The sequence below is a fragment of the Hetaerina americana genome, unplaced genomic scaffold, assembly GCF_022747635.1.
Source record: "Hetaerina americana unplaced genomic scaffold, ioHetAmer1.1.p SCAF_50, whole genome shotgun sequence".
Taxonomy (NCBI): Eukaryota; Metazoa; Arthropoda; class Insecta; order Odonata; family Calopterygidae; genus Hetaerina; species Hetaerina americana.
In genome coordinates, this window is record NW_027287096.1 from 1,952,543 (window position 1) to 1,978,548 (window position 26,006).

The window sequence follows — 26,006 nt, forward strand, 5'->3', positions numbered from 1 at the left end:
CCATTGAAAACTCCTGCCATCTCTGGGATTCAAACCCTCTAAGGATGGGAATCCAGTACATTAGCTACCACACCATTCTGATCCCCAAGAATGAAATAGAAAGCAGTTAATACTTGGGTTCAGCCAAATTTGTAATGCTTGATTCATTAATTTGTAAAAAAATAAGCAAATGCAAGGTTTTATCATGAATTGAGTAAATAAGTCAAAAGAACATTGGATCAAAAAAGATTCAATAACTGAAATTAAGTTTGGTTCCAGGAACAAAGAAATTGTAACTCAAATACCTAGGTTAACAAAATCTGTTTACGGCTGTATACAGAATGATAGAATGTTCTTCTAAGAACCAAACCTAAAATAAACCAAAAATTGAAACGGCACTAGAATTGAGTCATCAATAATTTCAATTTCACATTACAAAGAGAATTGTGAAATAGTGAGACTCTCAGGATCATATTTTCAATTTTCATCCCATACCCCAAACCACTTCAAAGATCATTTGCAGGGAAAAGTGTTCTCAAAACTCTTTTCTTCACTGCTATGCAATGCTCACGCAACAACCACTCTCCTATATGAAGTAAAATACTGTCAATCTGTGACTAGTTTGAAAGTAAATCAATGAGTAATACCTGTAAAGAGCCGCATTTGAGAATCCTGATCGCACAGTGTCTGCTGGTGAATGCAGACCATGCTGATATGAAGCTGGAATGTTGGCAGATTGACCATATTGAGACACTGAAGAAGCAGGAAACTGCCCAGGGAATGCTGATGAGTACAAAATGCTATGCACGGCAGCAGATGATGAAAATGGTGAAGAAGGATCAATGATAGTGGCCTGAGCTGCCTGACCATACAAATCAATGACACCATATGTGGCCTCAGGGATGTTTGATGCAGCAGGTCCTTGATCAATTCCATTTACAAAAAAATGTAATGTACCAGTGTCCCTTCGCATTACTCCAACCCTATCACCAACCTGGAATAATGACATTCATTCATTTCAGAAAAAAACACACACACAAGATTTGTACAAAAACTATCATTAACAATTTTTTCTTGACATGTCGGTGAGGTGCTGAATTCAGACCATTGGTTAAGTGTGCGGAAGATCGCATATCCTATTGGCATTGATAAAATGACAGTGCACCCTATTATCACTCACTGAAAATTTGTTGATGCGAAAGATCTGTGATAAACTCATCCTGAAGGTCTTGATGGACAACCAAGAGCAGAGTTGAGTGCCTGTTTAGGAAGAACTTCCGCAACAGCATCATGATGATTCCCCAACCCCCTTATAGTCCCCACATGGCACCAGCAAACTATTTCCTATTCCCAAAAGTGAAGTCCTACCTCAAAGAACCCTGCCATGGGACCCTAAGTGCCATCAAAGAAGCTTGCATGCGTACCCTTAAGGACCTTACGTAAACAGCCTATCAGGGAGCCTTCTAGGCATGGATAAAGTCACTGGCATTAGTGTGTCGGCATTCAAGGGATGTACTTTGAAGAATTTTGCAATTTGTAGCAATATCTGAAATATATCTATTTTTTCGAATCTTTCCCCGATACTTTTTATACAAATCACGTACACACATATGCTAAGAAGTCCAAATCACAGAAGTTCAGTATATACCCCATATCAGAACACTAAGTGGACCAGTCATCCGATTAGTTAAGTGAATGTATGGTTAAACCAAAAACACATTCTAAATATCATTTCAGGACTGTCAGTTGATTAAATATACAATATTTTGGCAATATTTTCAAACACAGTAGACCATGTTTAAAATTCTACTGCTTAAGATGCTATTCTGCTTTGGTTAAGTTTCCTTAGTCCCTTCAACTTTCTCACAATGGCAATAGCAGGTTTAATAAATTAATATATTGGGAGCAAAAATTCACTTCATTAATATAAACAAGTCATCCTCTGGGCATACTTTATTCTGTAACCACATTCCCTTCTGTCCAAAATACTATAAACTAATTTCAGCCTTTTTATCGCTCTTCTTAGTTCTTCTAAACCACTTCAATTCTGCACCCTTTATCCCATAGCATCCCAGTTACCTAGTCAATGGTTTATGACAGACAGTCTCAACAGCTCTTTTTCAATCTATCATGATTTCCTTACAGCTTCCATATTGATAAAAATAACATTTTCTGTGGCTTTATTTTTCCTGAACCCACACCGATAATATTTTCTACAATAAGGTGTTTGTTTTAAGATTTTCTTGCACATGCCTACATATCTACATTTCAATTACATTATTCACCAACAGCAATAGATTTATTAGACACAAATTCCCTGGTTGAGAGATGTTTTTAAATCTTGGAATGGTATTATTGTAGATCACCTTCAGCCATCATAGAATTCTCCCTGTTGTAGAGATATATTTACAACTTCAACAAACGCCTCAACATAAATATCCAATTTTTGATTTGAAATCAAGGTATTCATTTTACTTGGGGATGCCTTTCCATTTTTGAACTTCTTAACCTTCTCCTGTAAGTCAATAAAGGTTATCAGTGGAAATTTCCTTGGCTTTATTTCACTCTCCCTAGGCATAAGATAAAAAACAGCTTTTTCTTCCTCAATGGGTATTCTAAGTTTTTCTTTAATTTCCATACTCTCAACAATAAATATACTATGCAAAGAAGACAACAAAATGAGGGTACTTGATGATATCTAAGTCATTATATTGTGCCTGCCTGATTGAAAGTTGGCTAGTACTGTTTCCAAGAGGATAATGCTGTAAATCAAGCAAAAAAACCCTGGACAGGTATGAAAGTATTGAGTAGGGATATAAACTTGAGGAATGGCCAGATTATCACAGGCCTTCGAAATTTTTCTTGCAAAGATTATTAGCCAGTGAAATTTGAAAATTAAAATTATCACATAAGTCACAATGATGGGCATAATTATTTAAATGTAAAGGAAGGCGGCATCCTTTTGTTAACTGTTAAGAAATTTGATGCATTGAATCATGAGCATTTCATTAAGTTCTTATTATAAAAGCAAATCTCAAATGCCTGTATTTTCATTTTTCCTTCGGTGAGCACACTGTTTTTGGGATAAATGGCAATGCAACAAACTAGAATTTAGATATTACTTCTCTGCGAACAAGGCTTGGTAGAGTAGTAAATTGATTTTATAAACCTCAAAAATGTGAAATAGTTTGGGCATACATAAAAAAGCATACTTTGGTACCTTATTTAAAGGCTTTTTTCCTTGTTTATGCCAACTTTTCTAAAAAATCAAGGTTTTTTATTCAACTGAGCTACTTTACTAACTAAAAGTAAATAACTCATTTTTTTAATGCCATTTATTTTAAATTTAAAGAGACATGAAAACATTTTAATATTGCTTGGCAAGTTTAAGAAATGAAAGTCAGTCATATTGCATCTAAAATGGTATCACGCTTATAGTGCAGTTATCAGTTGGTCCCCTCATTAATGTCTTAGATAGGCTTTTCTGCATTTAGTAAAGGAAAACTAAGTACTTGACAAAAATAGCAATGAAAGTAAAGTACACAGAATTAATATTATAAATGACATCAGTATCACAAATCGAACATTTTACACCAGACTGTAGTACCTGAAGTCGGTCCAAATTTTGCCCATATTCATCAATCACAGTTGTCCCATTGTGCATCACTCCATTTCCTGTCATCATCCAAGTCCCAGATCTAAAAGAATTAGACATAACATGAAGTTAAAAAATTATAGTCGGCAAATAATGAGGCATCAAGTAGTAGGCAACATTTTCAGTTTCTACTTTCTAAATTACAAAAATATACACCAAATTAACTTAAAGTGTATGGTTGGTTGGTTGGTATGTCATTTTCCAGGAAACATATACAACCACACAACTCCAGATGGGACAGTCGTTCAATAAAACCACTTGCATGCCAAAACACCTAAATTTATGAGAAATGAAGACAACAACTTTCCCTAAATTTAAAGCAGTAATTTCATTTCTGCTTCTCCTGTACCATTATTTAAAAAAAAATTACCCTCAAACAGCTGTTTTCTCAGCCAGTGACAAAATACAATATAGTAAAATAATTGGTAAATCACTAACTTCAGGCATATCTGCAGATGGATTGTTAATACTAAGTTAGGGGGCAGGATTTGAGAATCCAGTCATATGGAATTGAATGAAAGATTCATTCAAGATTTCATTAAATCAAACTCTGTAATCATTGAATATTTAATTTATCTTGGGAGCTAAATATCCACTAATTCTGCTAAGACAAACAATGTGGGCAGGGTATATCAAATATTAGCAATAACATGTACTCACAAGCTCATTCACTTCAGACATTTGACATGTTTAGCAGCTGTGGAGTTTATTGTACTATGATGAAATATCTATTTGAATGGCAGAAAAATTAAGTTATAGCAGAAAGACCACTTTGCACTAGAGCAAAGTACACTAAAGATGGCAACACAGCACTAAGCTTAGGATCACTTACAGAAACTACATCTCTATTTGAATTCATGAGTTAATAGTTATTTCCCATAAAAGTAAATATGTATATGATTTCAAATGTTTTACTTAATAAACAGACACAATCAACTGCACTTAACTACCATGGCTCAACTCCAACAGAATTCCCTTCTCTGTCACTATGGATGCCCACTTGTTTTGTCGTGTTTGCTTCCAATATGGATTTGGTTGAAATAATATAACATTCATAGAATCATGGGTAAAAAGTAATGCTAAAAGCATACATTAATGCCTTATGATTAGAGTTCTATCCTGGTAACAAATGCATCGGGTGGGTAAAATGCATCCTCTTACAAAACCACAAGTTCTTCAAAGCCCCAGACATTTTGACCCCCTAGTTTCAGCTCAAGGGCAACTCAAGATATTTAATGCCTTATGACTATACAAATGCAAATACAAATGAATATTCAATTATTTGTGTTTTCATAACATTAACTTACCTGACATTGGTCATAGTTGAAGGATACTCTAGGTCAGTTGGAGAATGAGTGGTAACTCCAATTTCAATGGATCCAGCCCATTTTGTAACCATCTTATCCAATCTGACCTCAAATAATTCATTGTGTTTTAGAGGCCTATTTGTCAGAACCACACCATTGTTGAAATCATCTGCAGCACTGAAAGGATATGATACAAACTCTATAACAACTGTATATAGATGAAATTACCATATTTTCCCATCGATAATGCATGCGTTATCTATACAAAAATGTTCAAATGATCGTAAAAATGATGATGCGCATTATGCGATGAAAATTGAAAAAATCCAAACATTAACATACCTATGCACACAATAATTTAAATAAGAGTCTCGCAAAAATAAATCAGTCTGGAAGCATGCCTTTCTAATTGCATTCTATTTTATACAGATCTGCTACTGTTACAGTTATTTCATCTCATAAATCCATGAGAAAAAGAAGAAACATATAATTTATATACTTCATTTATTCTAATACGTCGTACTCCTTTATTCTAAAACATAGTACTTCATGTATACATAGAGTACATCGTATTATAAACTCGTGTGTATAAAAATATGATAGGATAGGTAGATCACTCAAATCCAAGAAATTCGTAATACAATTTTATTAGAACATATAAACAATATTTTCATGTTTTAAATATATGTATAATCACTTTTTTGGCTGACCACCTCAAAGACAATGAGCCACCACAACAACCATGGTTGGCATTCTTGAGCTTCAGCAGTACACAACAATATATTTTTATGTAGCACTTAAAAGGTTAAACCTTCCTTAAATGGACACACTACCTATGATGATAATGGTATTATGAAAGAGATTTAAAATTATCCTTACAAATTCATCATTAAAATAAATTAAACTTACTTTGGCCGGTGAGCTGTGCGTCCATTGTTGATTACAGCAGCATGGGTACCACAATTTTGATGAAACATCAGTCGTTCAACATAATCATCATCAGGAGTATCTGTAATGATGGATATGAGCCTAAATCAGAATTGCACAATTTTATAAAGCTAATTTATTGAATATAAATGTATAACACACACGAGCATGCCTCTTGAGACCACTTCTTTGTCCATAACATAAGATGCAGTTTCAGAGGTGTTTGGTCGTATTCTTTGGGTCATTAGTCCCATTTGATCTGATTTAGCCAGCTTAATATGTCTTCATCATCAAAATCACTTCATTAAGTTCTTCAGTTCAACTTATTACAGTAAACCTCTGTCTGGTGTACCTCCTTATAATAATAAATTCCTTGATATAAATTAAGACTGGGTCCCTTTTTTTAAAGTATATCAAATATATATAAAAACACATTCCAAGAATGAATGTCCATAGCTGTGAACTTCCAATGAGTTAACTTTGACCCTAGTCACAACAATACATTGCAACCTCACTTAACAAGTATCGCGCACAGAGAGTTATTTGCATAAGGAGCAAAAATATTGGTCCTGTGCATGGCTCACTTAATGAGCAACTTTTCGCATACCACGAATGAGAAGAGAGGAATTCCCGGATTCATTGCACCAGTGCTACTGCAGTTTGCCTCTAACAGTCATTCTGTAAAAATCTTTACATCGCTAGTGAGCACACATTTTTCCTACCTTTTGTTAAAACATATTAGCGTTTTTTTTGTGCCAAGTATAATAATAGTTTGTGCATAGTTTTAAAATTAACCCCAAAGAAAAATTTGTAAGAAGAAAGTCATAGGAGAATAAAAATAAAAAATAACAGTAGAAATTAAAAGTAAAATCATTGAAAATTGGGAGCAAGGTATGGACATGGCTGATCTAGTAGCCACATCAACAGTTCATCTACATCAAAGATTGGCTTTTTCTTCAAAAACACGGACAACACTGAGGAGATAGATGCTTCAAAAAGAGCATTTACGCGGCAGTTACGCATTCTCAATGGTTGAAAGGTTGCTCCTCATAGGCATAAACTAAGAGCAATTGCAATGCAACACCATTAATGACAATACAATTTTTAAGAAGGGGAAAGTGATTTTCACCAACCTCATTAATTACTTGTAACTGCATGGATCATGAACGGCCGAGCAAAAATTAAAGGGGAGCTGTGCAAGGTTCAAGAAGTAAACAAGAAGAATGGTTATCCACTGCATTATCAGTTATGTCAAGAAATGTGAAGACTTCATTAAAGCAAACGGCTTAGAAGTCCTTCGCTCTGATCCCACCCCTAAATTCCAACAAGAGTGCAAAAAAGAGTTAAAAGCCTGTGAGGGACTGTTTAAATGGTCAGAAATTTTTCAACTTTTCCAAATGAATCCTTCCGCTCCGAGATTTTTCGGACTCCCGAAAGTGCATAAGAAAGACATTCCGATAAGACCAGTTGTTTCAAGTGTGTCTTCCCCCAACCACCTGCTAGCGAAAAAACTCCATGTGTTATTTAGAGACTTGTCTCAATTTTCTGCGAAGTACAGTGTGTTAAACTCAGTGGACTTGGTGAACAAGCTTTCGGGAATGACAATTCACAAAAAGTGCACTCTAGTGTCTTTTGACGTAAAAGATCTTTTTACCAACGTGAACCCGAAAGTAGCCGTGAACCTAGCGCAAGACATCCTCCTTCGGAAGTCCATCTCGACTCCCATTGCCTATGAACTGTGTCTTCTTCTCTCCTTGTGCGTCTCCCAGAATTATTTCGTCTTCAACGGACAGTTCTACAAACAGTCCAATGGTTTAGCCATGGGCTCTCCCCTGTCCCCTGTCTTAGCAGATATTTACATGGACGCATTCGAAAAGGACTTATTTTCCTCTCCCCACCCCCTCACCAAGAACGTAGTTAGCTGGCACAGGTATGTGGACGATGTTTTATGTGTCTGGTCCGGGACAGATAGACAATTAGACAATTTCCTCTCCCACTTAAATTCATTAAAATCCAATATTCAATTTTCTATAGAAAAGGAAGTAAACGGTTGCCTGAATTTTCTAGATATCTGCATTTCAAGATCCCATGAGAAATTGCAATTTTCCATATTTAGGAAAGACACATACACGGACCATGTTATTCACTCCACCTCCAGACATTGCTTTTCACAAAAACTTGCAGCATTTCATTCCATGATCAATAGACTAACTTCAATACCAATGACGGTTTCCAGCGTTCTAAAGGAACTTAATATTATTAAGACAATAGCAGTAAACAATGGCTACCCGGAAAAACTAATAGACAAACTTTATAAGAGGAAAATGTCCAAGTTAGCCAGAAACAGTATTTATGGGTCTATACCTAGCGATATATCAAGGGCTCAATGGAGAAGGTTTCTCTATTTAGGCCCATTATCCCTGAGGGTATGCAGAAAAATCCCCAAAGACAAAATTAGACTAGCGTTTTATAACAAACAGTGCATGAGGAATTTAATTTCTCATACCAAAGACAGAATCCCTACAAGTGAGAAAAGTGGTGTTTATAAATTAAATTGTCAATGTGGAGCAGGATACATCGGCCAGACTGGGAGAAAGTTTAAAGAGAGGATCAAGGAACACCAATCGTGCGTCAAAAATAAGGACTCGGCGTCTCTCTTTGCCAAACATCTGCTGGACGAGAATCATCGGAGTGATTTTGTGCCAGAGTTCTTACATTTTGAGAAGAAAGGACAAAGGCTTGACGCGCTAGAGCAATTTGAAATTTTGAAATGTGTTAAGAATAAGGTTACCATTGTTAACGAAATCTTGTACCCTTCCCACTCCCCCCTTCTAGACCTTCCTTCCTTCCACACCTAATGACACCCCACCTACCTTACCTCCTCCCCTACCGGCTCTTAATACAGCGTTTTTACGTATATTCTGGGTTTCCCCTCTCCCTCCTGATCCACGCGTCCCCTTCACCACCTCCCCCTTCCTGAGTTTACGGAGTTCCTAATCCTTTCCTTTCTTCTAGCCCCTTGCTCTCAACCCCCTTAACCACCTCCGGGCCAACCCCCCCCCCCCTGGGGTTTTTTTCCCCTCTTCCACCCCCTAACCCTCACCTCAGACCGGGGAGTTGTCTCTCTTCTCGCCTTCCCCCCCCCCCCCAACCCACCCCCCCCAATTTGTGTGACTATATATTCTCTGTCTTCTTTACAAAATGTACCTGATGATGACGTGCCACGTCGAAACCTAGGTCGTCCGTCGAATAAATCTATGTGGAATTACAAAGTTTCTCCTTTCATTATTTAAACAAGTCATTGGAATGACCAGAGCAATTAATATACATTCTGCTTACTGCCATGAAGAGAATATTTAGTTCATGGAACCTGAAATTATTATTACTAAATTAAAACTGTTTCCCAATGAAAATAACTAAATCAATTTTGCTTTGCAACCTCATCTCCCTACTTAATTTGTAGCAGCATTAAAATGCAATCAAAATTAGTCATTGGCTTTCCCCCACATTCCTATTTATTTTGTCCAATAAGTAAATTTTCGATAGCGTACCTGCAACCACTACTGCCATTTGCAATTGAAACCTACAGTTTTTTAAATACCAGCCATTAGATAATGTAATTGGTCTGCTTTGGAAATAGACTAGCAAAAAGAATCAAGCACAGGAACTTTTATTTTTTGATTTATTTGAATGCTATGATGGAGGTGAAGAAGATCCAAAACACTAGCACTCAGAAGTTTACCCAGGGTCTTAGATATACAGGGTGATTGAAAAAGTTCTGGCTCAATTTTCCATGCTACTACAATAAACTGGAATGCAATACAGCTTTTAGCATAAAGAAGCTTCATTTATCTACCCTTATTTCTCATCTTAATACAGAGAATTATCATTTCACAAATTTTGTTAAGTGCAATTGACAGTGTTGATAATTGTGCTTGCATCTGAAAAGTTGCGCACCATATTTACTGGCCCATAAGATGCATTTTTATGCTCCAAAATGAGCTCTAAATTCAGCCTGCGTCAAATGGGCCCAGGGCATTCCAGTAAAACTTCAAACTACACGACGCAAGCTGATTTGCTGGGAAAAATATTTACTGCTATGTATCATTTCCTGCATTAGGCATAGAAAATGGTTGCCTTTAATACAAAACCCATTCAATCGTCATGATTATTCAGTCGATAAATATGTATTAACTATAACAACAACATGTAAAGGAAGAGATTAATGGTTTAAAACAAGCAAAATTCTTACCAATCAATCCATTTAGCTGCTGATCCCTTAACACAGTGTTTCTTCTTGTGATTAAGTTTTGTTCTTCCCTTTCATCTCGATCAACTATCGTTACCTAAAAAAAGAAATAAAATTTATATGAGACAGGTTAGGCATAGAGCATATGTACATAACAACAACATGTTCAACAAATAGGCTAATGAAAATTCTCTGATACTTAGATTATCGTAACTTTGTACGTTCAGTTCAGCTGGTTTAAAAATAAATCATCAATAAGAAATGCTGTTCATTCAGTTAATTTCATCATGGTACACCAAATCAAAATACACATAAAATTTTGTTATCATTGTAAAAGGCACTGAAATGAAGCAGGTCAATTGGGCTTTTACAATGGCTTCACTCCTTCTCTGAGCTTACATGTAAATGACAATATCTCAACTTATAATCAGTGCAGTGTTACTGATGAATTATCAAATGTGTATAATTCCCAAAAAGAACGAAATCAACAAAGAGGAAAATTTTAGTTCAACCAAAGTCATTCATATGCATTTATAGCCTAGATTCATAGAAATATGGCAATTACTTTTGGATTTACCTGTCCCAAGTAAAAAATTTACATTGTATTTTGCTGCTCCACAGTACTACTGTTTTTGATAAACAGGTATCTTTATCGAGTAAACTGATTTAATTACAATTAATTTAATTGATATAACATAAAAACAGTATGATGTTTACCTTAACTGTCATTCCATACAGATCTACCACACCCCAAACCTTCTGAGGCACCTTAGTTGCTGCTATACCTTGATCCAATCCATTTATAAAATAATGCAGACTACCATTGGATTTTCTCATCATAGCAATTCGATCACCTTCCTGAAAATATAAAAGAAAAGTTAAGGGGGAATATCTTAAACACACATGTATTTTTAATGGACAAGTACATATTCGCTTATTGCAGTCTTTAAAATCATTCTTACAACCTCGACCAAGCACCCTAGCTTACATTCAAAAGCATTATTCTTACCTGTAATTCTTGCATTAAGAAGGGTGTGTAAATATATGTGCATAGTTGTATTTCTCGAGGAAAAAAGTGAAGGCTTTATAAGATTTTTTGGCAACCTTATTAAATAGGCAAAGGAGTTTTCTTCATAACCATTACCTTCTCTGAACAAAAATTAACTCCATGCTGCCAAAGTCACTTAATACATCCACAATTACATTTCAAAGGTTTAAATGGAACTTTTTACCTCTTAGAAAGATAGATTATGGTGACAGACATAAATATTGATTTTATAATGCAGTTGCATATGAAATCGGTTTCATGTAACACAGGAGCCCTCTCATGGACTACAACCTTGACGTGGTGGAGGGGCTTGTTCTTTCCGATGACCACTAGAGCTGTGCTGGCGGGAGCAATGATAATTGCTTCCGGTAGGGTCACCCATGCCAGATTAATCAAAGGTTAGGAGCCAGACGGTAGGTAGCCCACGCAGTGTCTTTTCCACAGTGAGGCAACTGCAAAGGCATCTCACCACAGTGGGGCGGCCATCAAGTGATGGTGTCACATTAAGAACACTATTGAGGAAGGCAATGGGAAACCACTTCAATTATTATTCCCAAGACTTTTATGATAAACAGTATAGGAAAATCAGTCCTGGCAACTATGGAACTCGGCCCAATCGGCTGTGTGTTATGCCCGGCAGCGGGAGAGGCAAGACATCCACGATCATCATGTCACAAAAGCCTCACAAAGCAAAACTGATAGCAGCAGCACAGAAGATGCAGAAACAGAAGACCAAATTAGTTAGAATAGGAACTTGGAATGTGAGGATAATGTTCAGGGCAGGAAAATTGGAGAATATATAGTGAGAGATGGAGAGAGGAAATGTAGATATTTTAGGAGTATGTGAGTTGAGATGAAAGGATACTAGGGATTACTGGAAGGATAGTTATTGAGTACTATACAATGGAGGGGGTGCGAGCCAACAATGGGTTCCAAAAATATTGAATAAAGAGATAGGACGAAGCATTGTGAACATAGAAGAAGCAATAGAGAGAAAAGAAGAACCGACAAACTTGGTCATTGTTCAGGTATACATGCCACCGAGCAATCATGAGGAGGAAGAAGTCAATAGAATATACGAATAGTTAGAGGACATAATCACATGTGTTCCTGCAGGGAAATATTTGATAGTGACCTTTTGGAATGCATGATTGGAATGCAACGATAGGCAAATGAAGAGATGGTGATGAGGAGGGGGACTACAGTTTAGGAACAAGGAATGACCGCAGGGGGAAAGCAATTGAATTCTGCAGGAGACAGGGGTTAGTCATCACCAATGTTTGGTTTAGACACCACAAAAGGCGTAGGTATGCATGGAAAATGCCAGGTGATACAGAAAAGTAACATTCAGATAATATTCTGGTTAGGCACAGGTTAAGGAATACTGTGATCAATTCATAGAGCTTCCTGGGAGCGGATGCAGACTTTGACCACAATTAAGTTGTCATGAAGTGTAGAAGCATTTCATGGATTGGCAAGGAAGGAGTATCAGCAGGCTGTAGAGAAAATCATGGATAAGGGTAAAGAGCTGGGTACTATCGAAGAAAAATGGGAATGTATCAAAAAAGGGATATCGAAAGTCACAAAAGAAACTATAAGAGCCCTTAATTGGAGAAGGACAAGGAAACCATGGATAACCAATGAGGTTATTAGATAGATAGATGAGAGAAGAAAATGGAATGGTGTAAACACAGATCACCAATGCCATGCTCGTCTTGACAGCTCATACGGCTTCGTTTAAAATCTGCCACCCAATATTTTACTGTTGTAAACAAAGGAGCAGATGCACCCAGAGTAGAATCCAGTTCAGCTTTTATATTGGTTGGGCCGAGGCATTTCAAATAAAAGTATTGTATCACAAAATGATGACCAATTTTCTGCATTTACACAAATTCACTGAAAACGTTCACCATTGATGGCTGCCAAACAAGCACTAAACAACTTGCCATCTTCAAACTTGAAACATATGCTTCATAGATAGTGTATTTTCTAATACAGTGATTTTTCAAACAACTATCGCCAACTCTAGGTCATCCCGGGTACTTATGGAACCACCCTCTTATACAAGAAGTGCACAACACTATCAGGAAGTAAGAATGGAATATCTGTGTTATCAGTTCGAGATAAGTCAGTTAAGAAAATACTTGAAACAGAAAAGATCCAAAATATATGGAAGGATTACATAGAAGAACTGCATGGTAAAGAGCTAAGACCAGCAGGGTTAGACATTGAAAGAAAACATGGCATAGATGAAGATAGATTAGGTCCAGCCATACTTGACAATGAGATAGAAAGGGCATTAAGAGAGATGAAATTAAATAATGCCGTGGGGGTAGACAACATTCCTAAGGAACAACTAAAAAGGTTTAGAAAATGCGGGAGGAAGTCTAAACGGACTCATTCGTAGCATCTACGAGGAAGGAATCTGGCTGGAAGGCCTTGTGAGATCAGTGTTAGTTCTGAAAAAAGTAAAAGCTACATCATGTGAGGACTACAGGACTATAAGTTTGATATCCCACGCAGCTAAAGTTGTTCTCAGGATCATATACAAAAGGATAGAGAGTAGGGCAAATGATAACTTAGGGTATTTTCAGTTTGGGTTCAGGAAGGGGAGAGGTACGCGTGATGTCATTGCTGTAATAAGATTACTAATCGAGAGGAATATAGAACACAACCAGGAGGTATTTGCCTGTTTCGTAGATTTCCAAAAAGCATTTGATAAATAGAATTGGGAAAAACTAATGAGTATATTGCAAAAAATAAGAATAGGTTGGAGGGACAGGAAGCTAACTTGCAACCTGTACATGTCTCAGACTGCTCAGGTGCGAGTGGGGAATGGAGAGTCCTGATGGGCAGTGTTAAGAAGAGGTGTAAGGCAGGGTTGGCCATTATCACCGGTGCTGTTCAACATTTATGCGGATGAAATGATTAAAGAGGCATGGGAAGAACTGGAGGTAGGAATGAAAGTTGGAGGGCAATTGGTAAAATCAGTCAGGTGGCTGATGACCAAGCTCTATTTTGTCAATCAGCCAAGGGGTTGCAAGTATTGCTGGGTGAATTGGAAATTGTGTACGAAAGATATGGGATGAGAATCACTATGAATAAAACTAAGGTTATGGGATTTTCTAGAAAGAAAAAGGTTAAGCTCAATATTAAAATAGGAGGGCAAAAACTAGAGCAAGTGGAACAGTTTATGTATCTTGGAAGTGTTTTGGACCAAAATGGTTTTAAGTAGTAGGGACGTAAGGAGAAGAATTACACCAGGCATAGTCGCTTTCACAAGGACGGTATTGATGACAGGAATGTTGAGTAAGGATGTTAAGAAAAGGCTCTAGAAAATTTTGATATTGAGCATAGTTATGTACGGTGCAAAAACATGGTCACTCAAGCAGGATGATAGAGGTGGATTGGAGGCTTTCGAAATATGGGTGTGGAGAAGGATGGAGAAGGTGAATTGGCCCAAAAGAAAAACAAATGAAGAAGTACTAGATATGGTGGGCGAGGAGAGGCATTTGTGGGGAGAAATCCTAAGGGGGCAGGAAAAATGGATGAAGGGTGTATTGAACAGCAGTGGGATGTTGAAGACTGTAATAGAGGGGAGAATGTTAGGTTAATGAGGAAAGGGGAGGAACAGGATAGGGATGTCGGACAGATGAAGGGAAGAAGGAAGTACACAAGATGAAGGACTTGATGTAGAATAGGTGGGCTGTATTGTGTTTTGTTAGGAGTCACAAAATATTTATTTAACAGTTGTGTGCATCTAAAACCTACCTTAACCGGTATATTAATTAATAAATAACAGAGGAGCTAAAGCAAAATAATTCAAAAATAATGTATAAAAGTATTTTGATTAGGGGCTGAATCCAAAATACTGGGAAGTCTTCGCGTTCTATCTAGATATGTTTTAATGATTATTTCTCATGGTTGGAATCAGAATTGAAGGAAGAAGATTGACAAACTTAGCACTGGCATTGGGCTGCTCTTAATGAAAGGTGCCCACATAGTCACATAAGTTAGTCTCATTTGATGGGACTTTAAATTGCATTATGTGTTCTACAAAGTACACCAAAGTTACCACCTAATAACATTAAGGCAGTGGAACATGGGAAAAAGAATACCGGTGGACAGTACATTACCAGAATTGACGGCAACTTCATGCCATTACCGACACCCATCACAGAGGCAGTGAGAAAAGTATTCTCTCCTAAAAAATATCAGGTTGAGAACATATACATTTACGGTGCGCTGACAAAATAATGGGGGTTCTATAACGGGAAAGCCAATGCTAGCTGGCTTTCAGCTTAACTGCATACTTCTTCCTCCATCCCCAGGGGACAGGTCAGGGGATTTGTTCATGGCTCATCTTGCTGTGTGTCAACCAAAAAGGGCTAAGATAATTCAGGAACCTAAACTTGGGTAAGATGAATACATTCTCCAAATATGGTAATATTCCAGAAAAAATCTGCACATGACAAGCTAATATGAATCATTAAGAACTCTGGAAATGATGATAGGGATCTCCATATTATTTAACATTTTTACTGGAATCAGACTGCTGCTAAATTTTTATGGCTCAGGTATAACTTTATGAAATTTAATCAACATATTGAAATGAAAAAAGTAATTCAGTGATTCCACACAAGCTATATTAAAGCACAACTTAGGTTTCGACGCTGGCCGTCATCATCAGGTTAAGTCTACAGAAAACATCCTGGTATGTATTCTGTAGATGTATTCTGTAGAAACTAGCTCATGATGATGCTCAACGTCAAAACACAGGTTGCATTTAAAAAAAAGTTTGTGTGGAATTACAAATTTCTTTCATTTTAACTTGTCACTAAAAATTGGGAAAAACTTATCCAACAAAGTATTCATGAAACAAGGAGTTAGGCAGGGCTGAAATTATGTCTGAAAATTATTCAATCTATATTCAGAAAATATATTCCCAACTGCTTAAAAAATGAACTGCACAAATCAAGGTACACAATGAGAACATTAACTTAACATACACAGGTTCAGAAGGTAAATGACAAAATAAAAGAGGGACTTACTCTAAGCTCATCCAAGTTAAATTCTCCATATTCTCGACGTGTTCCCTTTCCGTTTGTAAGAATTCCACATCCAGACATCATGGTTGTACCAGTTCGGAGGTTGGTCATTGTGGCAGGAAATTCCAGTAATGAAGGATCATGTGTAGTAATGCCAACTTCAATACTTCCAGACCACTTCTCTACAAGCCGGTCAATCCTTATCTGTAATGGATAAGAATTACAACATTAAATGTTCTTAGTACATGCCAGTATTCTGGCTGACTTCTGGAGGCAAACAAATTGCAGCTGTCTACAAAGTACAAAAACAATGTACAGGAAATGCCAAAGCTATACTCAGAAAATTGCCTTTACAAACACATTAATGGCATAAATCCAATAATCTACCAATCGAAAATATTGAATGAATCTACCATTCGACACATATTGAATGAATGATATATTTTTACATTAAAGATACATATCACATATAAACATGACATCTATAAAAAATAATTGAAATACACACTTAAGGATGCTCAAAAAACCTTAGTAATACTCATCATTAGGCTAATATTATAAAATATTCTGTCTAATACTGAAAATACAAGAATTTACCATGCCCTTGCAATCCAATACCTTTGTTCTTTACTTCCTGCACATCATTAGTGCATTAGTTCACTTTTATCAAAGCGTGCATTTATTCGCAGGATGTTTCATACATCATTTGCCAGATAGGGCAATACATGGTAGAAGTGCTTTTGTATCTCTTTCACAAGTGCTACAGTAGACAAGACAGTGAAATCAAAAATCCACCATTGGGCATCACAGAGGGGTAAAAAAAATCTTATATCTTACCTCAAAAAGTTCATTATCTTTTAGGGGTCTGTGCGTCATAACTACACCATTGTTGAAGTCATCCATGGGCCTCCTCCGTTCAGCGGTTCTGCCTCCATTGGTCAACCTCACCAGCTGCCCGGTTCGATCAAAGAAACGTAATCTTTCTACAAGAGAAACCGTACCGCCACCTCTGGTCATGCCTGTTCCATCAAAACTTGATGTTACCAGTATGTTGGTTCTAACGGGAGTAACTACAACCCCATTGGTCAGACTTAGATTGTTGACTGTTAGGCCTAAGAAAGTTTGGAGGTAAGGTAGCATTGCATTGTATCAGTATAAGTAATCTTATCAAATTGTAAAGAGCCGATCAACTTTTCATATTTGAGATGCAAAATGAACTTAAAAGAATCTGAAATAGCTTGAGATAGATATAAATTAAAACAGCTGATGTTTCAACATAACAATAATGAATGAAAATGCAAAAATATAAATAAGGGATGCTAAGCTGGAATCAAAGAGTGAGTAAACATGAATTCATAATAAACAACCTGCAAAGTAATTGAGCTAACCTTTCTTTGAATCACTTTTTCAAATACATACCATATTTTATGGAATAACAAGGTAAATTAAACATCCTTAGGATGCACCTTCTGAATATACGTGACTTTTGGCTTGCAATTGCAGGAACTTAATAAGCAAAATGCTCAATGAATACTTTTTTCAAATCTTACTCCATTAATTAAAAAGTTAATACAAATCTCTTTCACAACCATTACATATGCCATGTAAACAAATTCTACCAGAATGAAAGTGGCACAAAGCAAATTCCGATGCAGTTATGCTACAGATATAAGCTTCAAAAGCGTGACTCACTATCAGGAACAGCACAGCTTTCATCACTTGGACCGTCATTAGATAATAATGTAACTTGTGCGCACTTCCCAAAAAGATCAACAACAGCATGGACTTGCGTGGGTATTCCTGTTGCAGCTACTCCATGGGATAGCCCATTAACCCAGAAAACCAACTCCCCCTAAAATTAAATGACAAATGTGAATCAGTGGCCATTGAAAATAGGAATAACATTAACACAAGACAATTTATTAAGGAATGCTATTATTTTTTCAAAGGTTGACTGAGCTGCAACAGCACGTGAAAATAAAAATAAAATACTTGAATCAAACAATTAATTAGTAGCTAGAGATGTGTTACAGCTCAATGATTTTTATGTAATTTTCCTTATTTTATTTCCATATAGAGGACTTAAAAATTGTACAAATTTCACTTTGCTTAAGGTGGAAAAATAAAGTATGTAAATACAATTTCATAATTCATAAGGGTGACAAATGTTTCAACATTTAAGCATAATCATTTAGCATGTTGCACTGTCACAACAGCCCATTTGTACAAAAATAATTATGAGAGGTTAACCACTTGCCTGACGTGCCCGTGTCAGACACAGGCAACCGCTTCCTCACAAAATTGACTAACCCATGTGTGGCACAGACATCGACATTTTTTCCCTCCAGTTCTGATTTACCCATTATTTTACGATTGCTTTCTTCAAGAAGTTCTTAGTTTACTCTTTAGATGTCTCTAGCATACTGCACACCAGTGACAGAAGTTGGAAACTTATGGAACTTGATTCTTTTGTCATATTTCATTTTGGTTAGGACGGCAATGTTTTGATGTGAGCGGTGATCTTTCTTACTTTGGTTTTCGAAAATCAAGATATTGGGCCGGACTTTTACTGTAATATATTTGAATATAGCAATCTCTTTTTTTCTTAGCACAAGATAAGGTATGATATTTGACAGTTTATAAAACTATATCAATTATTTTTCTAATATCTCATTCTAAAAAGATTTTTGTGCATTGAAATGTCGTTATTATTATTTTTATGCAGAGTTTCCTGTTATCATGTACGATTTGGAATCGAGTAATTCCAAGAGCATTTCCATATATGATTCCGAAGATTCATGTACCCACATATTTTCTGATTATGATGAAGATTTATCCTCCCAATTGCTTGATGCAAGAGTGTGGTGTCCGATCGATTCCCATCAAGGTACCAAACCACCACCTCCAAGATTTCCTTTTACTGCTTCTCTGGCTGTTGATTTAGACATTGCTGAAACTGCTGGAATCCTTCAATACTTCAAGGCATTTATTGATGATTACCTTACTGAATTGATAACTGTAGAAACCAACTTATATGTTGACCAGTGCATAGAACCCTCCGTTCTGAAAAAATTTTCAAGGTGTAAAAACTGGCAGCCTGTCAATACTAATGAAATTAGAGTATTTTTTGCTTTGATCATTCTTCAGGGAATTATAAGCAAACCAGTTGAAGAATGGTATTGGTTGAAGAGGCAGACCATTCTTACTCCATTCCTTTCAAATATTATGTCATACCGTAGATTTGTACTCATCAAACGCTATCCGCATTTTGCAGTCAATAGTATCTTTGTTAGAGACACACATCTTTTTGTTAAGCTAAATAAAATTTGGCCCGTAGTTGAATATCTGAACAAAAAGTTCTCAAATTTGCTGACACCAGAGAGGGATATTTCTATTGATGAAAGTCTCATGCCGTATACGGGTAGACTATCATGGATTGACAATGTTCCCCTGAAAAGAGCTAGATTTGAGGTAAAGACGTTTATGATTTGTGAATCGGGATATACATGGTTCATTTATTATTTCTACAGGAAAGTCAGTATTGAATGAGGAATATACTAATCTTCCTATAACATCCCAGATTATGCTAGCACTAATGAAACCTCTACTAGGTAAAGGTTATTGCCTGATTACAGACAATTATTACACCTCCCCAGAGCAGGCTGATTCATTGGTTGCCAAAGGAACTGATACCTATGGGACATTAAGAGTTACAAGGAAGTAAGTGACAGTTGATAAAAAGAAAAAGAAGTTGAAAAAGGGAGAATTCACTGCCTTCCAGAGAGGTAAAGTGATGGTGATGAAATGGCAAGACAAAAAGGCTATTACTGTACTCTCTACAGTATATCATGAAAATTTGTTGAATTCAAAAAAAGGGATATCGTTCAAAGAAAGCCAAAAGTCATTGTTGAGTATAATAATACAATGGGTGGAGTAGATAGGGCAGATCAGCATCTAACAATTACCCCATGTAAAGAAAAGATGGAAAAAGTATTACAAAAATTTTTTTTTTCACTTGTCGGACCAGGCCACGTGGAATGCTTTCATATTGTATAGGAAGAATGGTGGAATAAAGAGTAACCTAGACTTTAGAATGAAAATAATGGAAGATATAATTGAGAGGTACCACACACATGATACATCATGTAAGGGTAGAAGGCCTTCAGTAGAACCAAATCCTAGACGTCTAACTGAGAGGCACTTCCCCGAATATATTCCACCAACAGAGAAGAAGGAAAAGTGGGTGATGCCATGATTTTTGTTGGTCAGGGAAATCTTGGACTCAAGGTTATTTGTTTAGATAGCTTCCTGAGAGCAGGGCAATTGAACCGAGACCTGGGGTGGGTTGGCGAGAATTGTGCATCACGAAGTTCGAAAGGCAAGTTATCTTGTTCACAGAAGAAAATGGGAACAGAAGAGCAGCCACAAGTTTTGGTGTATACAAGTGCAGTGTAAGACAATAGCATCAGAAAAAGACCACTATTTTTGTATGCAAAAGTCTTCGCAAAAGAAGTTCACTAGGCCAAAACATGGAAGATTCCATGAAGTCGTTACAGCAGTGTTGGAATATTTGGACGCAAGGCAGGGAGGCGGACTTTTTGTAAGCTACAACATACTTTGACAGGAAGCCAACAACAAACCAAGATCTTTGGGCATCCCTCACACACAATTTCGGGCCAGTTGAGGATAGAGAGAATGATTCATGCAACAAACAAGGCTAGCATTGCAGCAGCAAATATCAATTTGTCAGAAACTCCTGGCAGAACTTTGAGCACAAATTGGTGTCTTACTACTAAGTATTAACTAAGTATTTTTTGTTTGTACAGTTGGATCTTTAAAAGAAAGGGAATGTCATGCTGGGGCAGATGGCTAATGCAGACGAGACAGCAATTTACTTAGATATGCCACCAAATACATGCTTGAGAGAAAGGGGATAAAAGAAGTTCTTCTAAAGCCAACATGGTAAGAACTATGAGTGACGGTGATGTTGGCTGCTACATCTGACGGTCGCATTTCTTATCTTAAAAAGAAAAACGATCCTGAAAAGACAGGTGTTCCCAAAAGATGTCATTGTTCGGGCCCAAGAAAAAGTCTGTATGACAGAAAAATTAATTATTGACCCATTAAACACAGTGTGGGACGTAGACCAGGTGCCCGTTTGAATCAGCTCTCCATGCTGGTACTGGACTCTTCCCGGGGCTATCTTACCGAAACCGTGAAAGATAAAATCAGAAGGATGAAGTCAGAACTTATGATCTTTCCTGCGGGAATGATATCTGTTTTGCAACCAATGGATGTTGGCATAAATAAGCTATTCAAGGACTGACTCCGAGAACAGTACATATCATGGTTGCCTTACCTTAGTGTGAGTCTGCACTTTAGAGTGAGTTAACTGCTACAGGAAAAATCAAACAAGCTTCTCCTAATAAAGTTGCATGATGGTTTTTGCGGCTTAGAGAACTCTTTCTGAGGAAAAAATCATAAAGACTTTCAAGAAGTGCTGTATCAGCAAAAAGATGGACGACACAGAAGATGACGACCTTTGGAGGATGATAATGAAGACGATATCCTTGCCAACAAGGATGACGAAAGTAGACGTGTTTTCAATACCTGTGGGTTATAACTCAGTCTGTCCCTTCCTCCAGCTTCAGAATACTTGCTTACCTGCACCTTTTTTTCTGTTCAGATACTTCGGGGGAGCAAAGTGATTTGTCCAGCACTTCAGGCTAAGAAGACGATGATTTAGGGAGTCCACTAACATTGCATTGAAACAACAAATTGAAGCAACATAAATAACGACATTACCTTAAACCAATTTTTCCCTTAATGTGCTTTTACTTAAGCCCTTCTTGCAATCAATTACTCAGATGTCTGTTTCATTTCCGACATGCCTCCTTGTAATAAGCCTACACATATACTGGCACAGCACTGCTATGTCAGGAGCAATACAGTACAATTGTGTAGGTTGCATATGTCCTCTCTTGTCTTACATTAGACCTTAACCTATGAATCTAACACGCCCGTGAATTTAAGATGAACCCAAATTTTTGAGGGGAAGAGTTTTTTAAAAAAGGCTTATCTAAGATTCAAAGACATAGAGAACTTTTATATCATTTTCTTATAACCAGTAAGTGAGCATATTGCTTTAAAAATAAAATAGCCCCCACACATGTAAAGAGTCGCCATGGTTGGCCACTATGATCATGCAAGCTTTTCTTTACACTGTATAAATTCTTGATTAACATTCCTTCTTTATTTGCTCAACATACTTTTAAGCTCTAATATTACCATTGGACAAAACAATACCAGGGCATGTCCTGTATTTGTAACGTGCTTCGGGCATATGAGCTAGTTTGCATCTTATTCCTCTCTTGAAGAAAAAAAATCTCTTTTTTTTAGCATCGTCAGAACTTCAGCCGGTCTCACCATACTTTCACCACAACAGGATACAATTGCATCTCTTAATTTGGTATAATTATGCAATTGGTAAGAAACCACACACACTAGATTGTTATGCATAAGTAAATTCAATATTCTCTCTGAGTTTTAAATTGGCAAAGAATTTGGTGAAGCACCATAAAAATGATCAAAAAATTACTGATATGTTGACAGCTGTTTACGGTGATAATGCTCTGAATAAAACATCCGTTTTCAAGGTGATTAAGCATTTTAAAGATGGCCGACACAATGCCACGGATGATAAAAAGCTGAGACCCCTTCGACTTCCTCTGTTGACGACAACATTGATTGTGTGCAGTCCCTTGTCCTTATCGATCGTCAAAAAACTGTCTGAATGATAGCTAATGAAATAAATTTAGGAAAATCAACAGTGCACACTATTTTAACCAAACATTTGGATTTTTAAAAAATGTGTGCAAATATCGTGCCCAAGCTGCATTAATTGTTCGTCAGTTTCTGGCAAAAAAATTAAATCACCATCCTTGATCATCCCCCTTATTTGCCAGATCTTGCCCCCTGCAACTTTTTCCTATTCCCAAAATGCAAAAAAGTGATGAGGGGACATCTCTGGGAAGATGTGGACACAATACACATAAAACTAGAAATGATGAAAAAACTAAGAAGCCTAACTGCGGAGGACTTCCAAAGGCGCTTTCAACAGTGGAAAAGAAGATGGAATAAGTGCATTGCAACCAATGGAGAGCGCTTTGAAGGGGGCAAAATCAATGTAGACTAAATTTTGCAAAATGAAGTTTCTATGGCCTCAGTTTGCATATTTATTGGACAGACCTGGTACTTCAATTAGACCAAGAAATAATGTAATTAGTGTGTTCTATGACTCTGAAAAGGCTTATGACTCAGTTGATGATACGGTATTACAGAGGAAACTTGGGGAAAATGGAATTCTGGGATAGCAAACAATAGTCAAAATCTTTTCAAAAAGGAAGATTACAAACAGTTCAAATGCACTTAGCTGATTCAAAATTAATAGTATTATCTAAACCTGAGATGATAGAGACAGGTGTCCCCCAAGGATCTATACTGGGATCCCTAATTCTTCTTTGACACACAAAAAACCTCTCTAAGTATTTCCTTAATGGGCCATTGTGTATGTATGAAGATTGTACAACTCACCTAACATCCAATATCCTAAACAATGCAGTAGTGCAGAGAAATGACCGCATGAGTAAAAAGTGAGAAGATAATTTGGTGTTCATTAACAATTAGAAAACAACATTCATCCAATTTCATCCTGACCAGAGTAAACCCCCTCCTTTGAGGATAAATGGGTCCTCTTTCAAGTGTTCACAGAAACAAAATTATTAGAGATACATATTCATGATAATCTACAGGTATTCTGGAAAATTCATGCTGATAAACTAAGTCCTAAAGTTGCCATTAACTGTTACCTCTTGAGAAAAATTGTGACCCTAGTTGCCGATGTTACGGCTCTCTCAGTTTATTATGCATTTATTTATAGTTGACTGACATTTGTTTGTGGGGTCACTCTATTAATCCATTTGCCTCTTTGCCAGGTGGCTGAAATGGGCAGTAATAACCTTAAGTAAAGTTGCAAGGGCAAGCAGTTGTACTTAAAAAAATTCAAAATTTTAACTATTCCTTATATTTATATATTCCGTGTTGTTATTATTATTTCACAGCAAAAAAAAGCCATGTTCAATTTGATAATCAAGGTTAACATACATATGCGCAGCACCTGAGGTTGTAATGATTTAAGGATAACTGTGGGGATCGAGATGGTGCAGTGGCTGTCGTACTGGCTTCCCACTCAGAGGGTCTGGGTTCAAATCCCGGCAGCGTTGAATATTTTTCAGTGGTATCTTGATCCGTACTTGAGGTGCTTTGTGGAAGGCACTTTGAGTGAGTATGCCGTCCACTGGATGGGAGGTTAAGCTGCAGACCCCTTGGCGCCGTTCGTAAAGAGTAGGCTAATGCCGACACCAGGTTTCCCTCCACCCTTCATCCTTTCCTGTTCATCCCTTATGACACAAATGACTTCAGCTCTCGGTCGCCTCCCCTAAATACTACTACTAGGAACTATCCATAACTCAGCTATGTTAAATACGAACTCCTGCTATATTGGGGTGAAATTCCTGTAAATTTTACCCAGAAAACTAAGGGAAATAGATAATTTTGTGTCATTAAAATCTCAATTTATCTGTTTTTATGGGAGCATCAATGCTATACAGCTGATGAATCTACATCTCTCTCTGTAACTAAATAATTTTCTTCTAACTCTCTTATTGCTCATTTACTGTTTTTTGAATTTGTGACTGTACATTGGTATTCAAATTTTAATTTCAATGAACTGTGTCAGTCTGCAATACTTGGAATCACTGTAAAGTGCTCTATACACATCCCAAACATGTCTTTAGGGAACCAATAAACATTATTATTATTATTATTTACCCAGCATATATAATTAACCATGCTTCAGTTTAGTCCAACAAGAATTAAGGATCTGAATGAGAGCCCCTTTGGCTACATATTTTTATCAAAGATATGCAATCATTTCTACAAATAACTTTATCATTAACTGAAATACCTGAGATGTTCTCATCACTCCTACTCTGTCTCCTTCAGCTAACTTGTTCAGATCTATTCCATAAACGTCAAGTATTGGCCGACCATCTTTCAGGATGGAGTTTCCAGACAGCACCTGCAATAATTAAGAAAATTACTCCACAGTGAACTTGTAATTTTATTAATGATTAAACAGTTGTAACAAAGAGAACTTCTCCACTATATTGGCCATGTAAATGTAAAATGGACATACCTACTGCCGTTAAAAAATGAAAAAAAACGAAATAGCTAAGGCCATTAACTTTTTAATGCTAAAGTCCGTAGTATTCTTGAGAATGGAGTCACTTTGAAGACGGAGGCTTAAAAATTCTTGGGTTAATCATCTTGATAAATGGTAGGTGGTTTATAGATGAGGCAATGGGACACATGGGGCAGGAGCAGTCATTCTTGTGGATTTTTGGAAGGCCATACAGTCAGGAAAGAGTGGTAGGAAACGTGGACTTTAAATGGTAAGGATTTGTACATTAGACATGAGGAACCAGCTATAGCTGCCTTTGTCTCCTTAATCACGCAGTTCAAAGGACTTTTTGGAACTTCATTTTAAGGGCCATTTTCAACTTGGTAGTTTAGTTTACAGCCTTGGGTATTTCATTTTTCCATTATATCAGCTATTTTTCAGATTTTTTTTTCTTTTCAGTATTCAAGATTCAGGTTGAGAATCAGCTTTCTCCAATCAAATCAATAAAGGTAATTTTTTTTGAAGTCTAATAATTCTGCGATAAGAGGATGA

The 26,006-nt window shown here is 36.8% G+C and overlaps 1 protein-coding gene across 1 annotated transcript in view; it reads right to left on the reverse strand.

Annotated features, from left to right (window-relative positions):
• LOC139694559 (neuralized-like protein 4) overlaps positions 1-26,006 on the reverse strand; it is a 69,180-nt gene that overhangs the window by 34,897 nt on the left and 8,277 nt on the right. The window contains exons 3-12 of the mRNA XM_071593059.1: positions 25,239-25,352; positions 17,906-18,065; positions 17,051-17,325; positions 16,217-16,417; positions 10,835-10,975; positions 10,121-10,214; positions 5,851-5,950; positions 4,942-5,118; positions 3,587-3,677; positions 627-973 (exon numbers count right to left, since the gene is read on the reverse strand). Of these exons, the coding sequence (XP_071449160.1) occupies positions 627-973; positions 3,587-3,677; positions 4,942-5,118; positions 5,851-5,950; positions 10,121-10,214; positions 10,835-10,975; positions 16,217-16,417; positions 17,051-17,325; positions 17,906-18,065; positions 25,239-25,352 (1,700 nt within the window). The remainder of the gene's footprint in view (positions 1-626; positions 974-3,586; positions 3,678-4,941; positions 5,119-5,850; positions 5,951-10,120; positions 10,215-10,834; positions 10,976-16,216; positions 16,418-17,050; positions 17,326-17,905; positions 18,066-25,238; positions 25,353-26,006) is intronic.